Genomic DNA, 21,826 nt, shown 5'->3' on the forward strand with positions numbered 1-21,826 from the left:
TTCTCCAGGACCAGCTACATAATTCACAGGGCCCAGGGCACCAATGAAAATGCAGGGTTCCCTGTTCCAGAAACAGGAAAAAAAAACGAAAAAAAAAAGCTGTTTCTTTTCTTCTATTGTTTCACCACCTGTAACATTGGTTTTTATTTGCTGTTTTCAAAGACAATAACAGGCACAAAGATTCTCAGGCATGAGTACAGATCCTCATAGGAACTGACTGCACCCTGACATCCACGAGGGCAGAAGAGAGGGTTGCAGGGGCCCCCAGGGTGGGAGTAGGAGGCCAAGGCCTCATCTCAGGCTGGCGGGAGGTGGGGCTGCACATGAGCTGAGGGGTCAAGGCCCCATCAGACTTCACCTACAAAGACTCCAAGAAAAAAATTCTCAAAATTTCAAGATGGCAACCGCAGGGCATGAAGCCGCCAGCACAGTGCCCTTCCGGCCTGGAGCCCTGTGGGCCGGCCCGGGGAATGCCCTGAGGCTGGCCTGGCTTCTCTCCCGCATCTCGACATCAGGGGAACCCTAATAAAACTGTGCATCACTCTTAAGTGCTAAAGCTCTACTGAGATCTGAGACTGAGCAGGCTGAGCCTGCTTTCGTGCTCTGCTACCTTCCTACGCTTCTTCACCTGAAAATGGGCACAGTAATTCCTACTCCGTGAGGTTGTTGGGAAGAGAGAATCTCCTATAAGAGATAAGAACTGAGTTTGGCAGGAAGCAGGTGCTTAATAAATGTCATCTGCTGCCCTTTCCCATATAGATTTTGGAGTTCAGCATGTGCTGGACTATCCCAGCAGCAAGTGGAGAGGGACCGTGGCCTGGATTAAGGGACCCATGACCCCGATTCTTCCGTATTTTACACTCCCGGCAATCTTTTTTTTTTTTTTTTAAATATTTTGTTTATTTATTTGACAGAGAGAGAGAGATCAGAAGTAGGCAGACAGGCAGGCAGAGAGAGAGGGAGGAAGCAGGCTCCCTGCTGAGCAGAGAGCCCGATGCGGGACTCGATCCCAGGACCCTGAGATCATGACCTGAGCTGAAGGCAGAAGCTTTAACCCACTGAGCCACCCAGGTGCCCCATTCCCGGCAATCTTTTGACTTTTTTTTTTCATTCTTATATGAAATTATGAATACTTGCCCTGTCTACCTCCCAAGGTGAGTTATGTTGAAAATTAAGTGCGGTGATGGATGTGAACTTTCATACAAAGAGAAAGTGGCCCAAGGTTTAGGCCACTAAACATCAAACAGAATGCTTGGCTTTCTTCCTCCTGGCCCACACCAGGTCCTCTGCCTTGCCGGCATGACAGGTATGCCAGAGGCATTTGGGAAAGACAGCCCTGAGGTCAGTCATATCTGGAGCACCTTCACTAGACCAGCACATGATTTTTGTTTTCATGACTATAAAGGACAACTATGGAACTATGGAACGGAGAGCTGACTCGGGGCCGGGGTATAGGTGTATAGGTAGGAAGGCAAGGCTCGATGGCTGTGCAGGTAAGAAGGCTGCAGGAGATGTGTGTGAGCAAGCCTCCTAGTCTCAGGTGCAGCCTAAGGCAGCCCCCAAGGCATTCATCGTATATTAGTACACTATTACATGCAGGAATACACAAATTAGGAGTCAGCCCTCAGTGCTGCATCAGAATCCAAATTTGAATGTCTGCATGATTCCTGCCGAGCAGCCTGACTCCCGCCTGGGTTTACAATGGGGAACTCACTACCTTCCAAGCTTAGTCCACATTTGCCTGTCTGTTAAAAAATTGGTTCTGTGCCTTCCATCCTTTAGTGGTACTGCGAAGGGGTCAGGTCAAGAGCCAGGAACTCAGGAACCACCCTGCCTGGGACCCAGAGTCGGTCTCCTCCCTTTCCTGGTTGTATGACCTCGTGAGCTCCTTAACCTCAAGTGCCCCGGGTTCCTCGTTCGGAATATGAGGGTCCTCGTAATACTTATCTCATAGGGTTGTTAGGTGATCGGGTGTACTCATGTGAAAAGCACATCGCAGGTACTCGGGAAATGCCAGTTATGGTTGTTACTCTATAATTTCTTGTCCCCCTTGTGAAAGTATTAACGTCGAGGAATAATGAAAGCACGTTAAAAGAAAATATGCCAGGCAGAGAGATAAATGAACTGTTTGCATAAACATGAATTAGGAGAGTCACACTCAAGGAAGAATTGTTCCCTGTTGAGGACAGCAAACATCTGGAAGGAATTAAATGGGGGAAAAGGGTGGGTGGTGGTGGTGTGGGGTGAGAACACGCTGTGACCGTTGGAAGGAGATAATTCATTCTGGGGTGGGTAAGTGAGCACAAAAAAAGGGAGGCTGCTCTGGGCTTATGCAGCATGATTTGATGCCCAGAGACTATTTACCCCTCCAAGTAATTTCTGTTCTGATTAGCCTGGGTACCTAAAATATCAAAACCATTCCTTTGAGCTGATGTATTACCCTGAAAAGGCCACTTCTCAAATGCAAATATATTAACATAAAAAATAACAAGGTACTGTTTAGCATCTGTGCAATTAACAATACGAGGATTGGGGTACTCAGCTGCACTGATTTTCTATCTGCCTGTTTCAACAGGCACCCCAGAACATCTATGATGGACACATGAATAGATGTAACTTTGGGGGAAGTGATGTGGCTGGAGTTCTTTAGAATCACAAAAATGTTTATACCCTTTGATCGACTAATTTAACTTCTGGGAATTTGTCGTCAGGAACATTTTCAAAACAAGGAGAGACCTTTCTGTATTTATTGTCCATGACTGAAAAAAAAAATATTCGACGGTAAGAGAATGGGTGAATTTCAACACACCCCCTTGGTGGACTCTATGGGGGCAGCCACCAAGATTGTAATTACAAAAGAGAGAGTGATGGGAACATGTTTGTAAAATAATCATACTAGGAAAAAAAGAAAAACAACTCCGAAATCAAATTGTAAAGAATGGGGATGCCTATGGGTGGAGCCAGAAAAAGAAAACCAATGTGCTTTGTTGGAGGTTGTGGAATTGTGGAGGAATTATTTTCTTTCTTTTATTTGGGTGTATGTTGACATTGGTTGTGCAATGAACAATAATAAAAGACCCAAATGAACTCTCATGGCAGGGATAGCCCACTGTCAATCAGCCCAGTTTAGGCTGTGTGACTCTCCTAATTCATGTTTAGGCAACTGTCAGCCCAGTTTCCTGGACAGAGAGAGGGGGCCCCAGAGCTGGCAGGTTCAGGGGAGGGGGGCCGCTGAGCAAGGCCAGGACCATCCGAAGGCACAGAGCATCTGTCAGGCATGGGCACCACCTGCAGAGGGAAGGAGGGAGCAGGGAGCCAACAGAGAGGGGGAGTAAAGGAGACTGTCTGCTTCATGGTGTAGGCAGGCCTGGTACTTAAAGCAAGTAGGTTGCCCTGTTCCCCTTAGTCACTCACAAATCCCACATTTCAAACCAGAATTTGCAAAGCCCAGAGTGTTCTTTATTGCAGCCGATAAGCTGTAGTGTCTCTTTGAACTCCAGGGGCATCACAGGCAGGGACTGTAACTAAATTATCAGCCTTTCGGTTTTCCAGCCACACTCTCTCTAACACTTGCCAAACAATCTGGGTCAAATACTGGACAAACACACTGGTTTTAAAATCAAATCCTGGCCTGTGAGGATTTCTTCGGCAGACAGTTCCTGGGGTTACTTAGGTGGTGTTTGGGTCATGGGTTCATTTCCCCAGACCCTCTACTTTTACCGACAATGCTTCAGCTACGCTTCCAGAACATGGAGCAGTGGCGGGAACCGTTGGACCAGGAGGCAGAAAGCATGCCATTAGGCAGTTCACTTATACTGTCTTGGCCTCCGTGTTTTCACTGGAAATTGGGGAAAATTTTTGCCGAAGACTGCATAGACCCCAATCCAATGGCCAAGGTCTGAAAAGCGCAGACAGATGAAGCTCAACAGAGCCCAGGTCTGGCCACATGACGTGTGTCATGCCCAGAACGAAGGAGACGATCCTTCTGCCATACTTCGCCCAGTGTGTCCACATCTTGGAAAACCACAGTCAGATCAGGCACCGCCTCTAAGGGGATATGGACACCCTGAAGTGGGGGCAGAGGAGGGCGGCCAGGATGTATGAAGTTTCAGAACCTAGTCAGGAGAGAACAGATAAAGGAAATGCAGATTTTCAACCAGAAATTTTGAAATTCTGGAGACCTGTCTTATGGAAAAATATTTTCACTATGTCTTTGTGACCCCCCAAAGGGCAGGATTAAAGGATAGAAACTACAGGAAGGCAAATTTCCAGTCTGAAGAGAATGCAGGACATTCTAACAGTTAGAAGTGATTGAAGGCAGAGAGGCAGGTATAAGCAGATTGTAAAGATTGGGGATGCATGTGGATGGACCAAGAAAAGTAGGTGCCAAGTGAGTGACCACTTGGCATGTGGTTTTCTTGGAGATTAAAGTTCCAGGGGAGGGAGAAGCTGAGATGGGGACTTCAAGGCCCCATCTAGCACTTTGGGCTTCTGGATCTAATCTGAAATGACTTAGCTTCTCCAGAAGCATGGGGGCAGCCAGTCTCCGTGTAGCTCAAGCACCCGCACAACTATCTGCCCCCTTTCCTGCCTGAGGTTCTGGAAGAGAGCTATCCTATCCCAATTTCTCAGTGTTTGAACAGGCTGTGGACAAAGTTCCCTGCTGTGCCAGTTCCAAGATTTCCAAGGCAGAATTCCCTCTGGGCCTCATCTGCCCCCACCTTCCACCCTGTCCCACTTTTACTAGTAGTTTCCATTTCTCTGGTGGTGGTGGGTACAGGTCCGGCCAGTGCACAGCAAACAGACCACAGGCATCCCGAGGCTCCTAGCACCAGGGTTTCTGGTATACCTGAGTCAGTGCGGTCCGCAAGCTTCTACGAGGAGACACCAGGTTGCAATGAATAAGAGGCACATCCCTCCCCTCAGTATTGTAAAATAGCTGCTTATCACCAAGAAGAGGAAACCTCTGGAGAGGAAAGAGCGAAAAGTCACTGAGATGGGTTCTTTGCTTCAGCAGGGAAATAGACGATGTAGAAAAAGGATTGGAGGGGGCAGAGAAGAGAGGGGAAGAATATAAAAGCATCTTTACCTGCACAGAGGGGCCCTTGCCCCGGCAAGGGAAGGGGTGAGGGGGTGGGACCCTGAACCCAGGATGCTGGGAAGTACAGTGTTGCCCAGAACCGGGCTGAGTCCGCTGCTGGCATGGCTCCTTCAGTCAGTTCTGGAGCAGACTTTGTAGGGAAGCACCCCGGTTCTGAAGCAAGCAAGCCCTGCGGGGTGGAATCCTGGCTCCGTGACTTACTTGCTGTGCTATCTTGGCGGACTTTAAAAGCTCTTGCCCTAATGGGGGATAAGAATAGCATCTGCCTCCTAACGTTGAGAGGCTAATACTCAGTATCTTAGGACTAGCCACCGGAAACTGCTGATATCCAGTCGTGTTTTGCATATAGAAATGACAATAGCACAGGGACTGACCTCAGACATAACGGGGAGCTGAGTACGACTAGTGCGCCCCCTAGAATGATCTCCGGCTCTTTTAGAAACGCCAAAGCCCAGGTCACACCCCAGACCAATTCAATCACTGTATTTGTGAGCGGGACACCTCACCAGGTGAGTGTAATGGGCAGACAAGTTTGGGGACCACTGGCTTAGCACAGTGTCTGGGGTCTGTTAAGAGTCCCCCTCTGCTTTCCCTTCATCTGTCATTTCTTGATTACCTACTGCATGCCAGGCCAGCCTCTTGGGACCCGGGACCCTCCCCAGCAGAGCTGACCTCTCCCCTTCCCCCTCTGCAGTGTCCAGGCCCCGGAGCTCCCCGGACGACCTGAAGGCTCTGACTCGGAACGTAAACCGGCTGAATGAGAGCTTCCGGGACTTGCAGCTGCGGCTGCTGCAGGCGCCACTGCAGACGGACCTGACCGAGCAGGTGTGGAAAGCCCAGGACGCGCTGCAGAACCAGTCGGACTCGCTGCTGGCGCTGGTGGGCGCGGTGCAGCGGCTGGAGGGCGCGCTGTGGGGGCTGCAGGCTCAGGCAGCGCAGACGGAGCAGGCGGTGGCCCTGCTGCGGGACCGCACAGGCCAGCAGAGCGACGCGGCGCAGCTGGAGCTGTACCAGCTGCAGGTGGAGAGCAACCGCAGCCAGCTGCTGCTGCGGCGCCACGCCGGCCTGCTCGACGGGCTGGCGCGCAGGGTGGGCGTCCTGGGCGAGGAGCTGGCCGACGTGGGCGGCGCGCTGCGCGGCCTCAACCACAGCCTGTCCTACGACGTGGCCCTGCACGCCACGCGGCTGCAGGACCTACACGTGCTGGTAAGCAACGCCAGCGAGGACACGCGCCGCCTGCGGCTGGTGCACAGGGGCATGGAGCTGCAGCTCAAGCAGGAGCTGGCCCTGCTCAACACAGTCACCGAGGACCTGCGCCTCAAGGACTGGGAGCACTCCATCGCGCTGAGGAACATCTCCCTCGCCAAAGGTAGCCGCATGGCAAACTCGAGCCCGCAGTGCCCCTGCCTGGGCCCTGCCTGTTGGTACCTTCTTCCTGCCTGCCTCTCCCCGAGGGCCCTGGAGTACCCCACCCCCCCACCTCCCCCAATCCACTTGCTATCAGGAGTCAATGCCCCGTCTATTAAATCCTGCCCTAGAGGACCCTGGAATTTTCTACCCAAAGGGCCTGTGCCCCTTTCCCAGCCTGTGTGGGTCTCTCCCCTGGCTAACCCTAACCTCCCTTCCACCTCCAGGAGAATACACTCAGCGTCTACCCACCCGCCTCCACCCGTGAGAATGGCCAAGGGTGGCTAATGGGGGACCAGGTCGTCAAGAGCTTGGCTGTGCCAACGGGAGCCTCCAAGTGTTTCTGGCTGCAGAAAAGCAGGGGTCAGGCTGCAGGTGCAGGCCGGGAGCAGGGAGGCGCTCCTTCAGGGTCATGGTGTTCCATTGCATAGAGCACCCAGGAATGGTAGAATCCCAAATTTGAACTTGGCCCTCCAGGCCAAGTTATGAAGTATGTTCATCGAGACGGAAGAAAATATTTTATTTTATAATTTGTTAGCTTCATTTATAACTCTTAAATATGATGGCGGAAATGTGTAGGCCTCCACTGGTATTCTTGCTTCAGGCCTACAGACTCGAGAACCAGCTTCCCTCTTTTCCAGGCCTAACTGGTCCCCTACCCCCCCTCCCCCATACCTTCCTGCTGCTATCTTCCCTGCGCATCAGAGGCACCTTTCGTGAGATGCACGTTTCCCACTTCGCCCCCCTGGTCAGAACTCCACCATGGCCCCACAGGTTCTGCCAGATTCAATAAATACTCCTTAGCTTGAGAGTAGGCAATAATGATATCACGGTGAACACCAATTGTGTCAGGTACCGTGCCTTGTATGAACCATGCCTTGTATGATGCCTTTTCTTTTTACATTTTCATTGAAGTATAGTTGGACACGCAGTGTTACATTAATTTCAGGTGTACAGCATTGTGATTAGATAATTCTGGATGCCTTATGCTATGTTCACCACCAGTGTAGCTACCGCCATATAATGTCTTTTAAAAACAACGGTGAGTGTACTAATTTGTGAAGCTGCTCACAGCCACATGCCAGGAGGTGATGGAGCCAGGATGTAGACCCAGGCTTTTCTGATCCCAGAGCTGGTGTGCTCTCTATTGCACACCTGACCCCAGCCTGACTTCCCTGCCTTCTCCTCTGACTGTTTCCATCTACCAGAGGTTACAAATGGAACAGTCTGTAGGGGCAGGTTGAGCAATGTCCATGAGTAAAGTGACCTTGGTGTCCAGGGAGTAGTAGGAGCTAGGGCAGGTCCACTTCATTTGGGCCAGGCTGGAATATGGACCTGGCATTGACAGAGTCTTTCCCGTTTTTCGTAAGAAACCAGAAACATGGAATATTCTAGAAATTGTTCACTTGCCTAATTCTGTGGGTCATGTATAGTCCATAAACAGCCAATTTCCACCTCCCTCCCCCATGAGAAGCACCTGGTCCAGTGGGACACGTCTTTCACCACTCTGGAGACACAGCCTGTCCTTCCCACAGCCTTAACTACACTCCAGCTCTTCCTCCTACTGCAGCGCCTCCTTCCTCTTCCTCATCCTCATCCAGATCCCACTGATCCTTCAGATCTCACTCAAACCCACCTCCTGCAACCCTGCCAGCCCCTCTAGCTCACTGAAGCCTCCCTCCTCTGAGCTTCTCTGCGTATTAGAGCGGAAAGTAGGAATGATGGGGTCTCCCATTCGCATAGTCCTTTCCAGTCTACAGAGAGCTTTAGGGTACATTATTTTGTTTTAAAGTGGGTCCCCACGACCGAATATGAGGTTGGTTGAAGGCGGGCTTTGTTATTGAGGGCAGGGTAGGATTCCTGCAGAAAAACAACTGAGGCTCCGGGAGGAAATGCCTGATTTACACAAGGCCACACAGCTGGTAATGAGCTGACCCAGGACTTTTTGTTTTCAAACAGTTTTAATGAGGTATAATTTACATGCTGCGGGGTTCACCCATTGAAATGTATAATTCAATGATCAGGCCAGGATGTTGAACCCACTGGCCAGTGCTTACCACACTGCACTCCACCCCGACCCACCCCCCGGGTTCCCCCATGCTTCCCCCAGTGCCCAACAGCACAGTAACTGGGACCCCCTAAATGTTGATGAAGCAACCGTTAGATCTTGAACTGAACCTGGACAGTGAGAGCATTGGTTTTCTTGTCTTGGGATGCTCAGAAATCAAAGGAGGACAGGAGGTAGAATTTGTTCTTCTAGATCCCCACCACTGGGATTTTAGTTTTTCCCGCCTTCTCTCTTCCTCCGCCTCCTCTGCCCACAGCAGTCTGTCAAGTAGTTACTAATAATAGCGATGGTACCAAATTATGACCCACTCTGAGCCAGACATTAATTCTTTTTTTTTTTTTTAAAGATTTTATTTATTTGACAGACAGAGATCACAAGTAGGCAGAGAGGCAGGTAGAGAGAGAGGGGGGAGGAAGCAGGCTCCCCTCCGAGCAGAGAGCCTGATGCGGGGCTCCATCCCAGCACCCTGAGATCATGACCTGAGCCGAAGGTAGAGGCTTTAACCACTGAGCCACCCAGGCGCCCCACAGACATTAATTCTTTAAATAGCCGTTAAAGACTACAGATCCTCACATCCTGTAGAACGGTATTACTGTCCCCATTTTATAGATGAGAAACTTGGATAACTTTCCCACTGTTTCTTACCCAATTGGCAAATGGCAAAGTCAAGGTCTGAATGTGAGTCTTTCTGGTTCGGAATCCATGTTCTTGTCGCTGACCATCCTGCTTCCAGTGGTGGGAAGTTGCCAGCTCTGAGCAATGAAGGGAGAAGAGAGCATGGTCCCTTGGACTCCATTTGGGGGTTCTTAGGGGTAGTCCCCTCCCCGCCACGTCCGTCCTCTTGCAGTCAGCAGACATCACCATGCCTCCTGGGGGTGCCTCCTCCTGGGCCTCTCTGAGCATCTCACAGCTTGCCTGCTTCTATAATTTGCAAGTGCCCTCTCCTTGGCTTGGACTGAAGCCGCTCTGGGCATCCATTCGTGAAGGTTCTTCCAGTGCGATTCTCCAAGGAGTCTTTCTTTGGTTCTTTTTTTTTTTTTTTTTTTTTTTTTTTTTTTAAGATTTTATTCATTTATTTGACAGACAGATCACAAGTAGGCAGAGAGGCAGGCAGAGAGAGAGGAGGAAGCAGGCTCCCTGCTGAGCAGAGAGCCCGATGCGGGGCTCGATCCCAGGACCCTGGGATCATGACCTGAGCCGAAGGCAGAGGCTTTAACCCACTGAGCCACCCAGGCGCCCTCTTTCTTTGGTTCTTAAACTAAGATTCACACTCCATTCCCTGGAACGGGAAGTTTCACCTCAGTCCTGCCCACGCCTGCCTTCCAGTCCTCGAGCTTTGCCTTCTCGATGGGCTGCGGGACTTTGGGGATGAATGCCCCCCAGTCCCTCTGGCTCCCAGGATCACCATGACATCGGCACTTCCCTTTCTCACCTTCTCCCTCTCTCGTAGTTGTCAGGGACCCAACTGGTATGATTCCCAAGGATTCTACTTGATTCTACTTGACATACCTTATGTAATTACCACTCAGCTTTAATGAGACAGAATTCTACCCTGGCTTTTGGATAAGGGTTGTGTTACCCACTAAACTTCTAGGCATTTCCATACTGCTCTCTGGAATGGCCTTTCTGCCCTGACTTTGTTCAATTCCTCTCTTAGTCCTTAAACACACACACACACACACACACACACACACTCACATTCGCAAACACAAACACACACTCACTCTCTTCCACTTTTTGCCCTTGGCTGCAGAACCCACAAATACTCAACTATGCGTTTTTTTCAAACATGACCTTATTTATATTATATTATATTATATTATATTATATTATATTATATTATATTATATATTATTTATATTATATTATTCTGTTGACCCCAAATGGCTTCATTCTCTCACTTCATTATACAGTTTTCTATGAATTTTGTCTCTGGCTTGTCTTTTATGGACACTCACAGCAGTGCTTTCTGTTTTCTGCTTTGGATTTTCAGTATTAGTTATGTCTGTTGAAATCTGTCTGTGGTTGGAAAGAAGCAGAGAACTTAGATGATCAGAGTGTGAAGACATCAGGGTAGGGGGTAGATAACCAGAGAGGGGAGGTCTCCCAGAGTGGGGAGATAACCAGAGAGTGAGGGGTGGTAAAGCAGGAGGGAGGAAATATCCAGAGTGGGGGACATAGCAAGAGGGGGGAGATGACCAGAGAGGGGAGGCATACCAGGAGTGGGGAGATAATCAGGAAAGGGAGACATCCAGGAGAGGGGAGATAACCATAGCGGGGAGACATCCAGGAGGGGGGAAATAACCAGAGAAGGGAGGCATCCAGGAGGAGGAAAGTGTGAGCCAGGCAGAAAGGCTGGACTCTCCACCATATTCAGATGGCCTGTTTGCTAGATGGACGGTTACAAAATCACAGAGCCTTACAGTAGTAACAGGCTCTGCAATCAGCTAGTCCACTCCTCTTGTTTTACAGTTGAGGACTTGAGGCCCGGAGAGGGGGACATGACTTGTCCAAATCAAATCCCAAGCCGGTGGTCCAGCTGGGACTTGAAAATCCATCTCTCAGTTCATGAAAACAAGCTGTTGGCAGGGCAGATTTATGTGTGAGCTGCTTTTTCAAGAAAACACACCGTGCAGTGGAACGCAGCAGTGTTTGTAAAGGGCTGACGTGATGGAGGGAGGCCTCGGGTCCTGGGCTCCAATTCTGGCCTCTAGCGTGCAGGGACGTGTTGGAGGGATCGAGGATCTCTGTGAACCGGCCCATTTGCAAAGAGCGTTTCTGCCCCACCGAGGCCTGGGAAGCATGGACTGGGCAGCAGCTCCCTGGGCTGGACGGGAGGACTCTGTCCTGTCGCCTTCCGCATCACCCTCTCTGCTGGAAAGGGAGTGGAGAGCCTGGCCTGAAAGCACACAGTGGCCTCAGCTTCAGGCTGTGAGGTCCGAGGAGAGCTAGCCCCACAGTGTGGGCTGAAGTGGGGGGTAGCCCCTGTGGGTCTGGGCCGAGTGTCCCCCAGGCTGGGCAACACTGCTGATGGGCACTGCCCCACACAGTGAAGGAAGGGGGAGAGCATGCAAAACCCTAGAGGCGAAGCTGACAGCCCAGGGCCCCAGTGACATCAAGGGGGGACGGAGAGTAATTAACTGAGGGACTCCACCTTGGTCAGTCGCTCTGGGATTAGCGTGTGTGGTGCAGTGGGCAGTGTCTGTATTATGATCTTGGTCTCGGTTCTGCTGGCTTCAGGCCCACTTCATCAGCTGTCCCTGTCCCGTTTCCAGCCCAGGCATGTCCCCCACCCCATCGCTCATGCCAGGATCCGGGAAGGGAGAATGGATTGCTTCTCCCTCCCTGTTGGCTGGGCCCCAGAAGAAGCCAGTGCTCAGTCACATATGCTTCGTTCTGTTCAGGAGAAGTTTCCAGCTGGTGTAGCCCAGGGGCAGCCCTCTCAGGGGGCAGAGCTGTACTGGGGGCAGTGAGGGAGGATGGGGGAGGACGGGACTGGCCTGGTGGGTGGGCTCTGGGAGGACACTCTGGGCACAGGGCGCAGGGCCGGAGCGTTCTCTCCAACCTCCTCCACCTCCTCCTCCTACTTCTCCTCCTCCTCCCCCCCATCCCCCATGTAGGAGGTGGACCAACAGAGTAGGAGGCCCCGCTCCTCCCTGTCCCAGACAACCTCCATGCTCTGGCCTGCTCGAGTGATAGAAGAGATGAGCAAGTCACAGTGTCAAGAGTCAAGAACTTAAAAAGTTCAGCTGGGTACCATTAGGACCGCTGATACCGTAACAGCTTCTATGACTGCCCAGAACTCCTTAGTGGACTCTCTGCGGTGTGTGAGGCAGAGGGCCTGAACTCCTTGGGGACCACGGTGCAGGATGAGTAATGGGTCCCAGGAAGTGGGCCCAGGGTGGCCTGCCCAGGTTCAGGGGTGCTCCCTTGAGAAGTTTGTCTACAGTCATGTCTGAGGGGCCTTCCAGCTCTTAGATTTGGGGGCTCTGCCCAGGGGCCCTAAAAGATCAGAATGGGTATGCATGGAGGTGAGCGTCAGGCCTGAGGGGGACGGGGCTTTTGGAATAGAAAAGAGCTGGTGGATGTCTGGGGACACGTGAGAATGTTTTTGCGGAGGTGAAAGGAAACTTGTGTCTGAGTCTGCAAACTGAGTTTGCAGAAGGGGTTGGGTGGGGAATCTGCAGGGGTCTCCGATAGAGGGGCTATGACCCCTTGGGCTATGAGGGAGCTCAGAGACGGTGAGTTCACTAGCTTCTGACTCGATTCATGGGTTTTCGCGAGACCGCAGGCAAGGAGGTCTTTTTTTTTTTTTTAAGATTTTATTTATTTGACACAGAGAGAGAGATCACAAGTAGGCAGAGAGGCAGTCAGAGAGAGAGGGGGAAGCAGGCTCCCTGCTGAGCAGAGAGCCTGATGTGGGGCTCGATCCCAGGACCCTGAGATCATGACCTGAGCCAAAGGCAGAGGCTTAACCCACTGAGCCACCCAGGCGCCCCGGCAAGGAGGTCTCTAAAAAGGCTGGGAGCAAGACCCGGATGAGCGTGGTAGCTGAGAGGAAGGAGATGGAGGCATGACATGGGAATGACCCCGATGGTGAGCCTTGGTGAGCAAGGGGGTGTGGGGACAGAGAAAGGGGAGGAGTCAAAACAGGCTCAAGATTTTTGGCCTGGAAAAAAAAAAAAGATTTTTGGCCTGGATTCCCGGAAAAATGATAAGAAGTCAGACCCCAGGTGTGCGTTACCCACAGGCAGGAGTGATTCAAGAAGACCTTGGTCGTTGGAGCCCCCAGCAGCCTGGCCCCATGAGGCTCACACGGGCCACAGTTTAGGTCCTTCAGAGTCTGCGGGGCTGGTTCCATCTAAGGGTATGATTTAGAAATCAGCAGCCACCTCTGCTGTTTACTCCATTCCCTCCCAGTTCATCTCCTGTACAGGCCCTCAGGAACCACTCATCCGTGTCTTAAAAACTATACCCACATCATGTAGGATGTTTCCAGACCCGCATCTCCTTAAAAGAGCCAACCAAGCTTGGCACGGTGATTTCAGGGGCAGCCCAAGATGACCATACATGGTGGTCTTGGGATAGTTCTGATGAAGCGTTATGAAAGGGGGTAGGGGTACAGATGGTCAGCATCTTTGCCACTCAAAGGTTACCAAGCCCCTTTATATCCAGCATGTCATGTAATCCTCTGACTCCTCAAATGTCTGGGAAGGAATTTTTTTTTTTTTTAAGATTTTATTTATTTATTTAACAGAGATCACAAGTAGGCAGAGAGGCAGGCAGAGAGAGAGGAGGAAGCAGGCTCCCCACTGAGCAGAGAGCCCGATGTGGGGCTTGATCCCAGGACCCTGAGATTATGACCTGAGCTGAAGGCAGAGGCTTTAACCCACTGAGCCACCCAGGCGCCCCTGGGAAGGAATTTTAACTTAGATTTTATAGAACCAGGACCTGAACCCAAGACACTCCATATTCATACTCAACACCTACCTTCCGAAGGGTCTCCACCACCCTGAGACCCCCTCCCCAGGGCCATTCCCTGGGGAGAGCATTACTCCTGGGAAGATCATACATTGAATCATGCCCACAGGAGAACAAATAGAATACTAGTGCAGTCCATTGCCTCCTTGACCCACTTGATTCTGGAAGCACTGAGTTCCACGTGGGGAGGGTGGAGGGACAGAGGAGAGTGACAAGGAGGGGAGTGTACTGGGCACTGGGAGAAGGACGTCCTTCCCAGGGACAGTTCGTGGAGTGCAGACATCCAGGCAGCCCTCTGACCTGACAGAGATTGCTGGAAGAGGGGCGGGAAGCTCATCTGCTCCTTCCACTATGCTTTTCCTTTGCTTTCCTTTGTAATCTGAGGTGTGTTCTAAGCCGGTTCTGTGTCTAAATGCTGTCATCTGAAAACTGGGATTGCTATAGCCAGGCTCACTTTGCTTTTCTTCGTAGAAGAGAGGAAGATGGCCACAGAACCCAGTCCCCTTTAAATGATTTGTGTGTGTAACGCATGCATTTTTAAGTTGTTGATTGCTTTTTCCCCCGTGTGTGTGCCATTGAATCATTAAAGAGCTGTCAACTTGGGTTAGGGTCTGAGGACAGTGCCAACTTTTGGAACGTATCAGTACATCTCGATCTTGGCCGCCTGATTGTTTTGTATGTATTAACACCCTCTGATCTCATTCATTCATCAAATATTTATTGTGCAATCCATGGCTGCTATGCTGTGAGTGTACATGTTTTGGTTTCCTAGGGCTGCCGTAACAAAGGACCACAAACTGGGTGGCTTAAAACAACAGGAATTGATTCTTTCACCATGCTGGAGGCTGGAAGTCTGAAGTCCATGTGTCTGCGGGGTCACGTTCCCTCTGTGAGCTGCAGGACACAATTCTTCTGGGCCTCTTCCTAACTTCTGATGGTCGCTGATAATCCTTGGCATTCCTTGGCCTGTAGACATGCGGCCTCCCTTGTCACATAGCGTTCTCCCTGGGTGTCTGTCTGTGCTTTATCTTCTTCTAAGAAGCCCCACCATTGGTTTAGGACCCACCCTGCACTGGGTTAAGACCCACTCTGCTCTAGGATCATCCCCCTCTTAACGAATTACATCTGCAAATGACCCTACTTCCAAATAAGGTCACATTCTGAGGTCTCAAGTGGACATGAATTTTGAAGGGATGCTCTTCAACTCAGTACAATGCCATGGTTTTGGCATTTCCCTTGGTCTTTTTATGTCACAAGGCAGCAGGAGTGGGGGCTTGGTGTCTGGATCTTCACAGCTGGGACAGGGATGTCTGGGTTGGAGCTGGCAATTTTGTTAGTAAACAGAGAACATGTAGAGTTATGAGTGGAGGACAAGGCAGGGTGAGATAAGTGCACGAGATTGACCTGGTGGGCAGAAGGCTGGGGTATGGGAAGGTCTAACTGTGTTTTGGGAATGGGGAGCTATCTCCTGTGACAAGTGAGGCAGCAGGGATGGGGCCAGAGAGACCGGAGTTGGAACCTGTGCTCCTTTTCTCATTACCCAGCTGTGTGGCCTAGACAAGTAACTTCAACACTCAGCCTCATTGTGGGACTGGATCCAGTCACATAGGCTGGAATCCCTGCCACAGTGGCGCCTGGCCCTGGAAGAGAGCCCCGCTCAGGAACAGTTAGACCCGCTTCCTCCCCTCAGGTGTTCAAGCCAGAAATCTGAACCTGATCCTGGCCTTCTCCCCCGCCTTCACCTATGTTTAGCCAACGTCTGTCTGTTCTGTCTCCACACAGCCACTCACATCCCTCCAGACCACCACTTCCCTAATTCAGAGTTCCACCGCCTCCTACCCGGGTGCAGCCTCTTAGTGGCCTCCCTGCATCTGTGTTCTCTCCCATCCTGAGCCGTTTTCCAACATGGCGGCCTGAGCCATCTTCTTCCTGTGCAGATCAGATCACACTCTTTTTTCCCTCATGCCCCACTGTGGCTTCTGGTGCCGTCAGGGTCAAGTCTAACACTTGAGCCAGGCCTCCAAGACCCCCACTTGTTCACCCTTCTCATCCTGTCATGTGCTCCCAGCTTCTAATCCCACAGTGGCTCTCATGTCTCTTTCTTTAAGCTCTTGTAGGGATTGTTCCTCTGCCCAGAGCTCTCCCTTTCATTTTGTCTCAGTCAGTCCAGGCTGCTCTAACTAAATACCACGGTCTGGGCAGCTTAAACCTCAGAACTTTATGTCTCCCAGATCTGGGGGCTGGAAGTCTGAGATCCGGGTGCCTGAATGGTTGGGTTCTGAGGAGAGCCCTCTTTCTGACTTATAGGTGGCTGCTTTCTTGCTGTGTCCTCATATGGCCAGGGAGAGGGAGAGGGCGAAAGAGCATTCCAAGCATGATGAGGGAGGGAAGGAAGGAGCAAGAGTACTGTCTTGTGTCTCTTATTGGGGTCCCTATCCTCACGACCTCATCTAAACCCGATCACTTACAAGGGGCCACCTTCAAACACCATCACATTGAGGATTAGGGCCTCAGCATATGCATTTGTTGGGGTGGGGGGTAGATCAGAGGTATGCAGTCCTCCCTTTACTTAGCCACCTTCTGTTACTCCTTGAGATTTCATTTTAGATAACACTTCTTCCAGGAAGCTTTCCCTGATTCCCCCTGCACCCGTATAAGACTAGGCTAGGTGGAGCCCTGTGTGCACTCCCTTCTTCTCTTGAACAGGGAGTTTTTGTTTCTTCTACAGGTGTCCTGTTCCAGAAAGCTACCTTCTAACTTTGGTACCATTTGTAACCCTTTCAGGACCACCGGGCCCCAAAGGTGATCCGGGAGATGAAGGGAAGGAAGGCGAGCCTGGGATCCCTGGATTACCTGGACTTCGAGGTGACTGGGAAGCCCCAGGAGGAAGCTGCACCTACGAAGAAGGGGAGGGTGCCCCCATTCCATACCTGGCCCTCTACTTTCTTATTGACATTGGTGATGGGGTTCTCTGGGAGAGTGCCCACTCAACCTACCTTCAAATGCCCTGTTCTGTCAAGAGACTGATAGGTTGTAGGTATGACAATAGGATGGAGCAAACACTTCTTCATAGAAAGTACCAGGATCTGAAGGAAAGGGGTGCACGAGAGGCTCACAGTTCCCTGAAGCCACTTCCCACCACAAGAGTCAGGGTTCACATGACCAAGACCTTCAGAAGCATTGGAGAGTGTTCTGCAAGTGTGTTGTTTCCTGCAGTGTTTCCCAAGTCACCAGACCCTGGAGGTTCCCTCCTGCTTGCTGATTTTGCCCAGATCAATGAACGCGCAAGTGACAGCTCTGAAGGTCCAGGGGCTGGCAGGGACGGTGGCTCCTGGCCTTCTGGAAAGAGGGCGTTCTTCTTTGACTCATTGTCTCAGAAGTTCCTGTCCTGTGACTATCAGACTTGGCATCCCAGTCTGTTCACTTCTGAGCCTCTGCTGTGAGCAGCATTTTTCTAGAGGAGTGCAAAGCCTTCTAAACGATGCAATAAAAGGGGAAGTTTATTCGGGGAAAGATGTCTGTTTATGTCAGGAATTGTATCTCTTAACTATCCTCTTCCTAAATCTTGAGGAGGTTGTGAACCAGAGAAGGGGCAGAAGATAGTAGAAGGAGAGCCTGTGACCTGGCCTCCAGCCCTGGCTCCCCTCCAGGGGAACTCCCCAAATTTAGAACCAAGGATGCCTAGACACTCACAGGGCTGTGGAATCTCCTTTTCTGCCTTATTGAATTATACAATGGGGAGGTCTGGGCATATCTCATACTAGATTTAGAATTCTACGGCAACAAGGCGGCTGGACTCCAAACAGGTACCTTGCATTAGGCAGGAGAAAAGAAACCAATCAGCCCTTCTCTGAGGTCCCACCATCCTCTGGGGCCACGCGTCCTCTTCCAGACATCTGATGTTAGCTCTGGAGAAATAATTACTGGAAGACAGGTTTTTCCAAGTCACGGAAAAAGACCGGAGAAAGCCAAGTTCACATTCAAAGCAGGAAAGAACAAGTAATCAGTTAATTAAGAGTTCTCTGCTTTACAGAGATAACTGTGGGCTTAGGTCAGGCCTCTGGGGGCACAGGGCTCTCACTGGGTGAAAGCATTTGTTGATTCTGGCTCTCCGTGGTGAAAGGCAGGCAGTGGCCACAGGGCCTTGTGGCCAGGAGCCCCGGGGCCTGATCTGCCAGCAGGTCATCCATCCCATTTTCTGGCCTTGCTGACTTTCTCCCTCCTCCTCAGCCTACGGTCCCCTTTGCTATATCTCTCTGGATGTATAGCATGGAAGGGATCTTCATGGTTTTTCTCTTAAGGAGGATGGGGTGCTGTCTCATCTTCCTCCTACCCTAAATGCCAGTAAATCCTTTTCATCCAGCATGAGGCGAAGCTGACTGACCACAGGCTTTCAGTTCAGAAAGGCCAGGCCTCAGATCCCGCCCCTGCTACTCTCTGCTGTGTGACCCTGGGCAGGTTACTTAACCTCTCTTGGCTTCAGTTTCCTCCTCTGTCACATAGGTGAAATAATACCTCAATTTATGGTGAGGATAAAATGAGATACTTTATGAGAAGACTCCAGAATAGTGTCTGACTCATAGAAAGTACTCAAGAAAAAAAAAAGTTTGCTGAATTTAAATCTCCAGCATAGCTAGAGGTAGAGGGACATCTCCCAAATGGATAGGGCACCACTGCCCACTCACAATAGAATTGGACCTTTCAGGGGGTGGCAGGGAGAGAGGTCCAATCTAACTGGATAAAAGATGCCGGTGGGGAAGGCTTGTGCTGACTGTTCGGACAATTGCTTTGGCAGCATCTTTAAGTTAACTGAGAGGAATCAGGAAGGAAAAGCTGCAGCAGGATGTCTGGTTGAGGCAGACTGCTGGGCCGGATCATGACCTGCAAACACCCTTCCACTTCTGAGTCTGATGCTCTACAACTTGTCCTCTGTCTTCCCAGGTCTGCCAGGGGAGAGAGGCACCCCAGGACTGCCAGGACCCAAGGGAGATGATGGGAAGATGGGAGCCACGGGACCCATGGGCATACGTGGGTTCAAAGGTAATAATGAATCCCCGAGTCCCCATGTATCCTTGCTCGCCACTAGCCACCTGGGCACCAGTGTGGACACTGGAGTGGATGGACAGGATCTGCCTTTTGGCTCTGCCACTGACCAGCTAGCTCAGTGACCTTGGGCAAGTCACTTAGCCTTGTTAAACCTTCATTTCTTTGTCCTGAACCCAGAAATCCTCACGATACCATACTTCGCAGGGCTGTCACGAGGATGACACAGGTCATGTTTGTGTGAAAACCTTTTGTCCGCTCTCCAGTGCAACAGAAATGCAAGCCAATATCCCGGGGGGTTGCGGGTCAGTGGTGTAGCCAAAGGAAGCCAAGCTGGGAGACTAGGCTCACAGGAGAAATGGGCGGCTGCAGACCCAGGACACCCACCTCCTTCCCCATACCCCCAGATTCCCAACAGTCCGTCCCATGCTTTTGACTCCCCCAGTATTTGAAACTTCAATTCAGTTTTCAGATTTGCAATGCCAATTGTGTTCCTGCTGAATTGGTTTTCCCCCTGAAGGCAGTCCCCTCGTTCATTGTTAGGGGGCATCCACGGTATTAGTCAGTGCCTGGCTTTCCACATTCTCTTCAAGAGCGCGCGGACTTCTACCGTGATTGCAGGGCAAGATGAGGAAGTCGGGTGCTGGTTTCCCCGTGTTGACCTCCTCCCCTGTGAAGATGAAAACGAAGAAAGAGGGGTGCCTGGGTGGCTCAGTGGGTTAAGCCTCTGCCTTCGGCTCAGGTCATGATCCCACGGTCCTGGGATCGAGCCCCACATCGGGCTCTCTGCTCGGCAGGGAGCCTGCTTCCTCCTCTCTCTCTACCTGCCTCTCCTCTCTGCCTACTTGTGATCTCTGTCTATCAAATAAATAAATAAAATCTTTAAAAAAAAAAAAAAGAAAAAGAAAACGAAGAAAGAGTACTATTCATCATTCTCACCCCGTGTCTAGGAGGGTCTCTGAATCTTGGATCACTGGGAACTTTTAGGCTCCTTTCTAGTGATTAAACAGGCTGACATTTTCCTCCCTTTTACGAAGGACATTTTTTTAAAAAATGATTTTAAAATAGACTACAAAAGTAGCACATGCTTGTTAAAAAAATGTGACAATACAGAAGTATGTAAAGTATAAACTAAAAAGGGAGTCCCCTCCCCAAGTCCCTTATGCTATGACTCTTTAGAGTAACTACTATAAACACTTTGGGGCACACCCTGCCAGATCTTTTACTAAGCATATTCATATTTGCGTATATGATTGCCTTGGGTGCTTTGTTTTGTTCTGTTTTCAAAACTTGGATCACATAGGCATCCTTCCCTGGAACTTGCTGGCTGGCTTCTTGCACCAGACAATATGCCACAGGATTTTGACTTGCAGATATCTTTCTGGAAGTACTTGGAATAGAATTCTCTGGTCATTTTAGTGCCCCCTCGAGTGGTGTCAGGACCTTCTACTTCTTTGGAGTGCAAGATGCTAGCTGGAAAAAGAGCTCTGTCCTTTCAACCATATCCTGAGAAGGAAATTCTCCAGTTTCCCCGGAAGCTCTCCCTCATGTTTCCCAGACTCCCCCACCCCCCACGGTAAATCTGCCTGACGTATAACCTCTGTCTTCCCAAAGTAGCTGAAGACCTTCCCCTGTCTTTTCCTCCTGTGCTTGTTATAGCAAACTTGGCCATGTACTTCTAAAACCTTGACAACTTACTAGAAATAGCTTTGCCCTGTCTTGTTCCCATTGAATACCACCAGCCTGTGCTGGTAGACCCTGCTCTTCCACACTTTAATTAAGAGGAACAAAATTTCTCAGGTGAACCCCCTGAGCTCTTTCTGGGGTGACCAAAGCATGCAACATAATTGACTCAAGCTCTTATCTTTCCTTCCCTGCCAGGCCCTCCAGGGCTGGGGACTCCTGCTGAGAATTTCTCAGGTCTTGGGTCTTGGGTTAATTCATCTCTTGCACATAATATTTTATCCATGGTCAGGATTTATTTCCACTCTAATGTCAATTTTCCTCCTCTGTGTCAGGTGACCGAGGCCCAAAAGGAGAGAAAGGAGACAAAGGGGACAGAGCAGGGGATGCCGGTAAGGACATTCTACTGGGGTTACTGGATTCTGGGGCAGCTGGCATCCAAGCAGCCCCAAACGTTTGGGGGATGGGAAGTTGGAACCATGGGCCAGGGCTCCAGTGTCAGAGGAGCTCCCCACCCCCACCCCCAGTTTCAAGGCTCTACTGGCCCAGTAAGAGACAGCTATACTCCAGGGGACACAATCCATGCTTCCAGGCATGGTATAAGCCCAGTGGTTGTATGGAATGATCTGGAGGCAGGCTGCCTGTGCTTCCTCCTGCCGCTTCATGAGATAGCTAAATAATCTCTGCACCTCAGTTTCCTCATCTATAGAATGGGGATAAGAGGAATCCTTACTTCACAGGATCATTGTGAGAATTAAATGAGTTAATTCACATAAAGTGCTTATTACAATGCCTGGACTGTGGTTAGGACTCAGTATGTGTTGAATATTATTATTCTGTGTGATACCCAGAAATTAGTTCAGACATGCTGACTTCCCTGGTGCTTACATGGGGAAAGGTGCAGAAGCAAAGCAGAATCCCTTTTGTTTTCCTCCTTTGCCATGAACTGAGCAGTGATGTTGGAGATCTCATAGTTGGGCAGAGCACCGAGTCTAGAAATGGCGGTCTTTCTGACGAGGTTCTCCCTCACATGTTGACAAGGG

At 50.6% G+C, this 21,826-nt stretch overlaps 1 protein-coding gene across 2 annotated transcripts in view; it reads left to right on the top strand.

Moving 5' to 3' along the window:
* SCARA5 (scavenger receptor class A member 5) overlaps window positions 1-21,826 on the top strand; it is a gene marked incomplete at its 5' end in the record, with an annotated part of 117,842 nt that overhangs the window by 61,933 nt on the left and 34,083 nt on the right. For both annotated transcript variants that reach the window (XM_080797598.1, XM_080797597.1), the window contains 4 exons: window positions 5,796-6,470; window positions 16,842-16,922; window positions 18,999-19,097; window positions 21,119-21,175. In XM_080797598.1, the coding sequence (XP_080653724.1) occupies window positions 5,796-6,470; window positions 16,842-16,922; window positions 18,999-19,097; window positions 21,119-21,175 (912 nt within the window). The remainder of the gene's footprint in view (window positions 1-5,795; window positions 6,471-16,841; window positions 16,923-18,998; window positions 19,098-21,118; window positions 21,176-21,826) is intronic.

The sequence above is a fragment of the Martes martes genome, assembly GCF_963455335.1.
Source record: "Martes martes genome assembly, chromosome: 2".
Taxonomy (NCBI): domain Eukaryota; kingdom Metazoa; phylum Chordata; class Mammalia; order Carnivora; family Mustelidae; genus Martes; species Martes martes.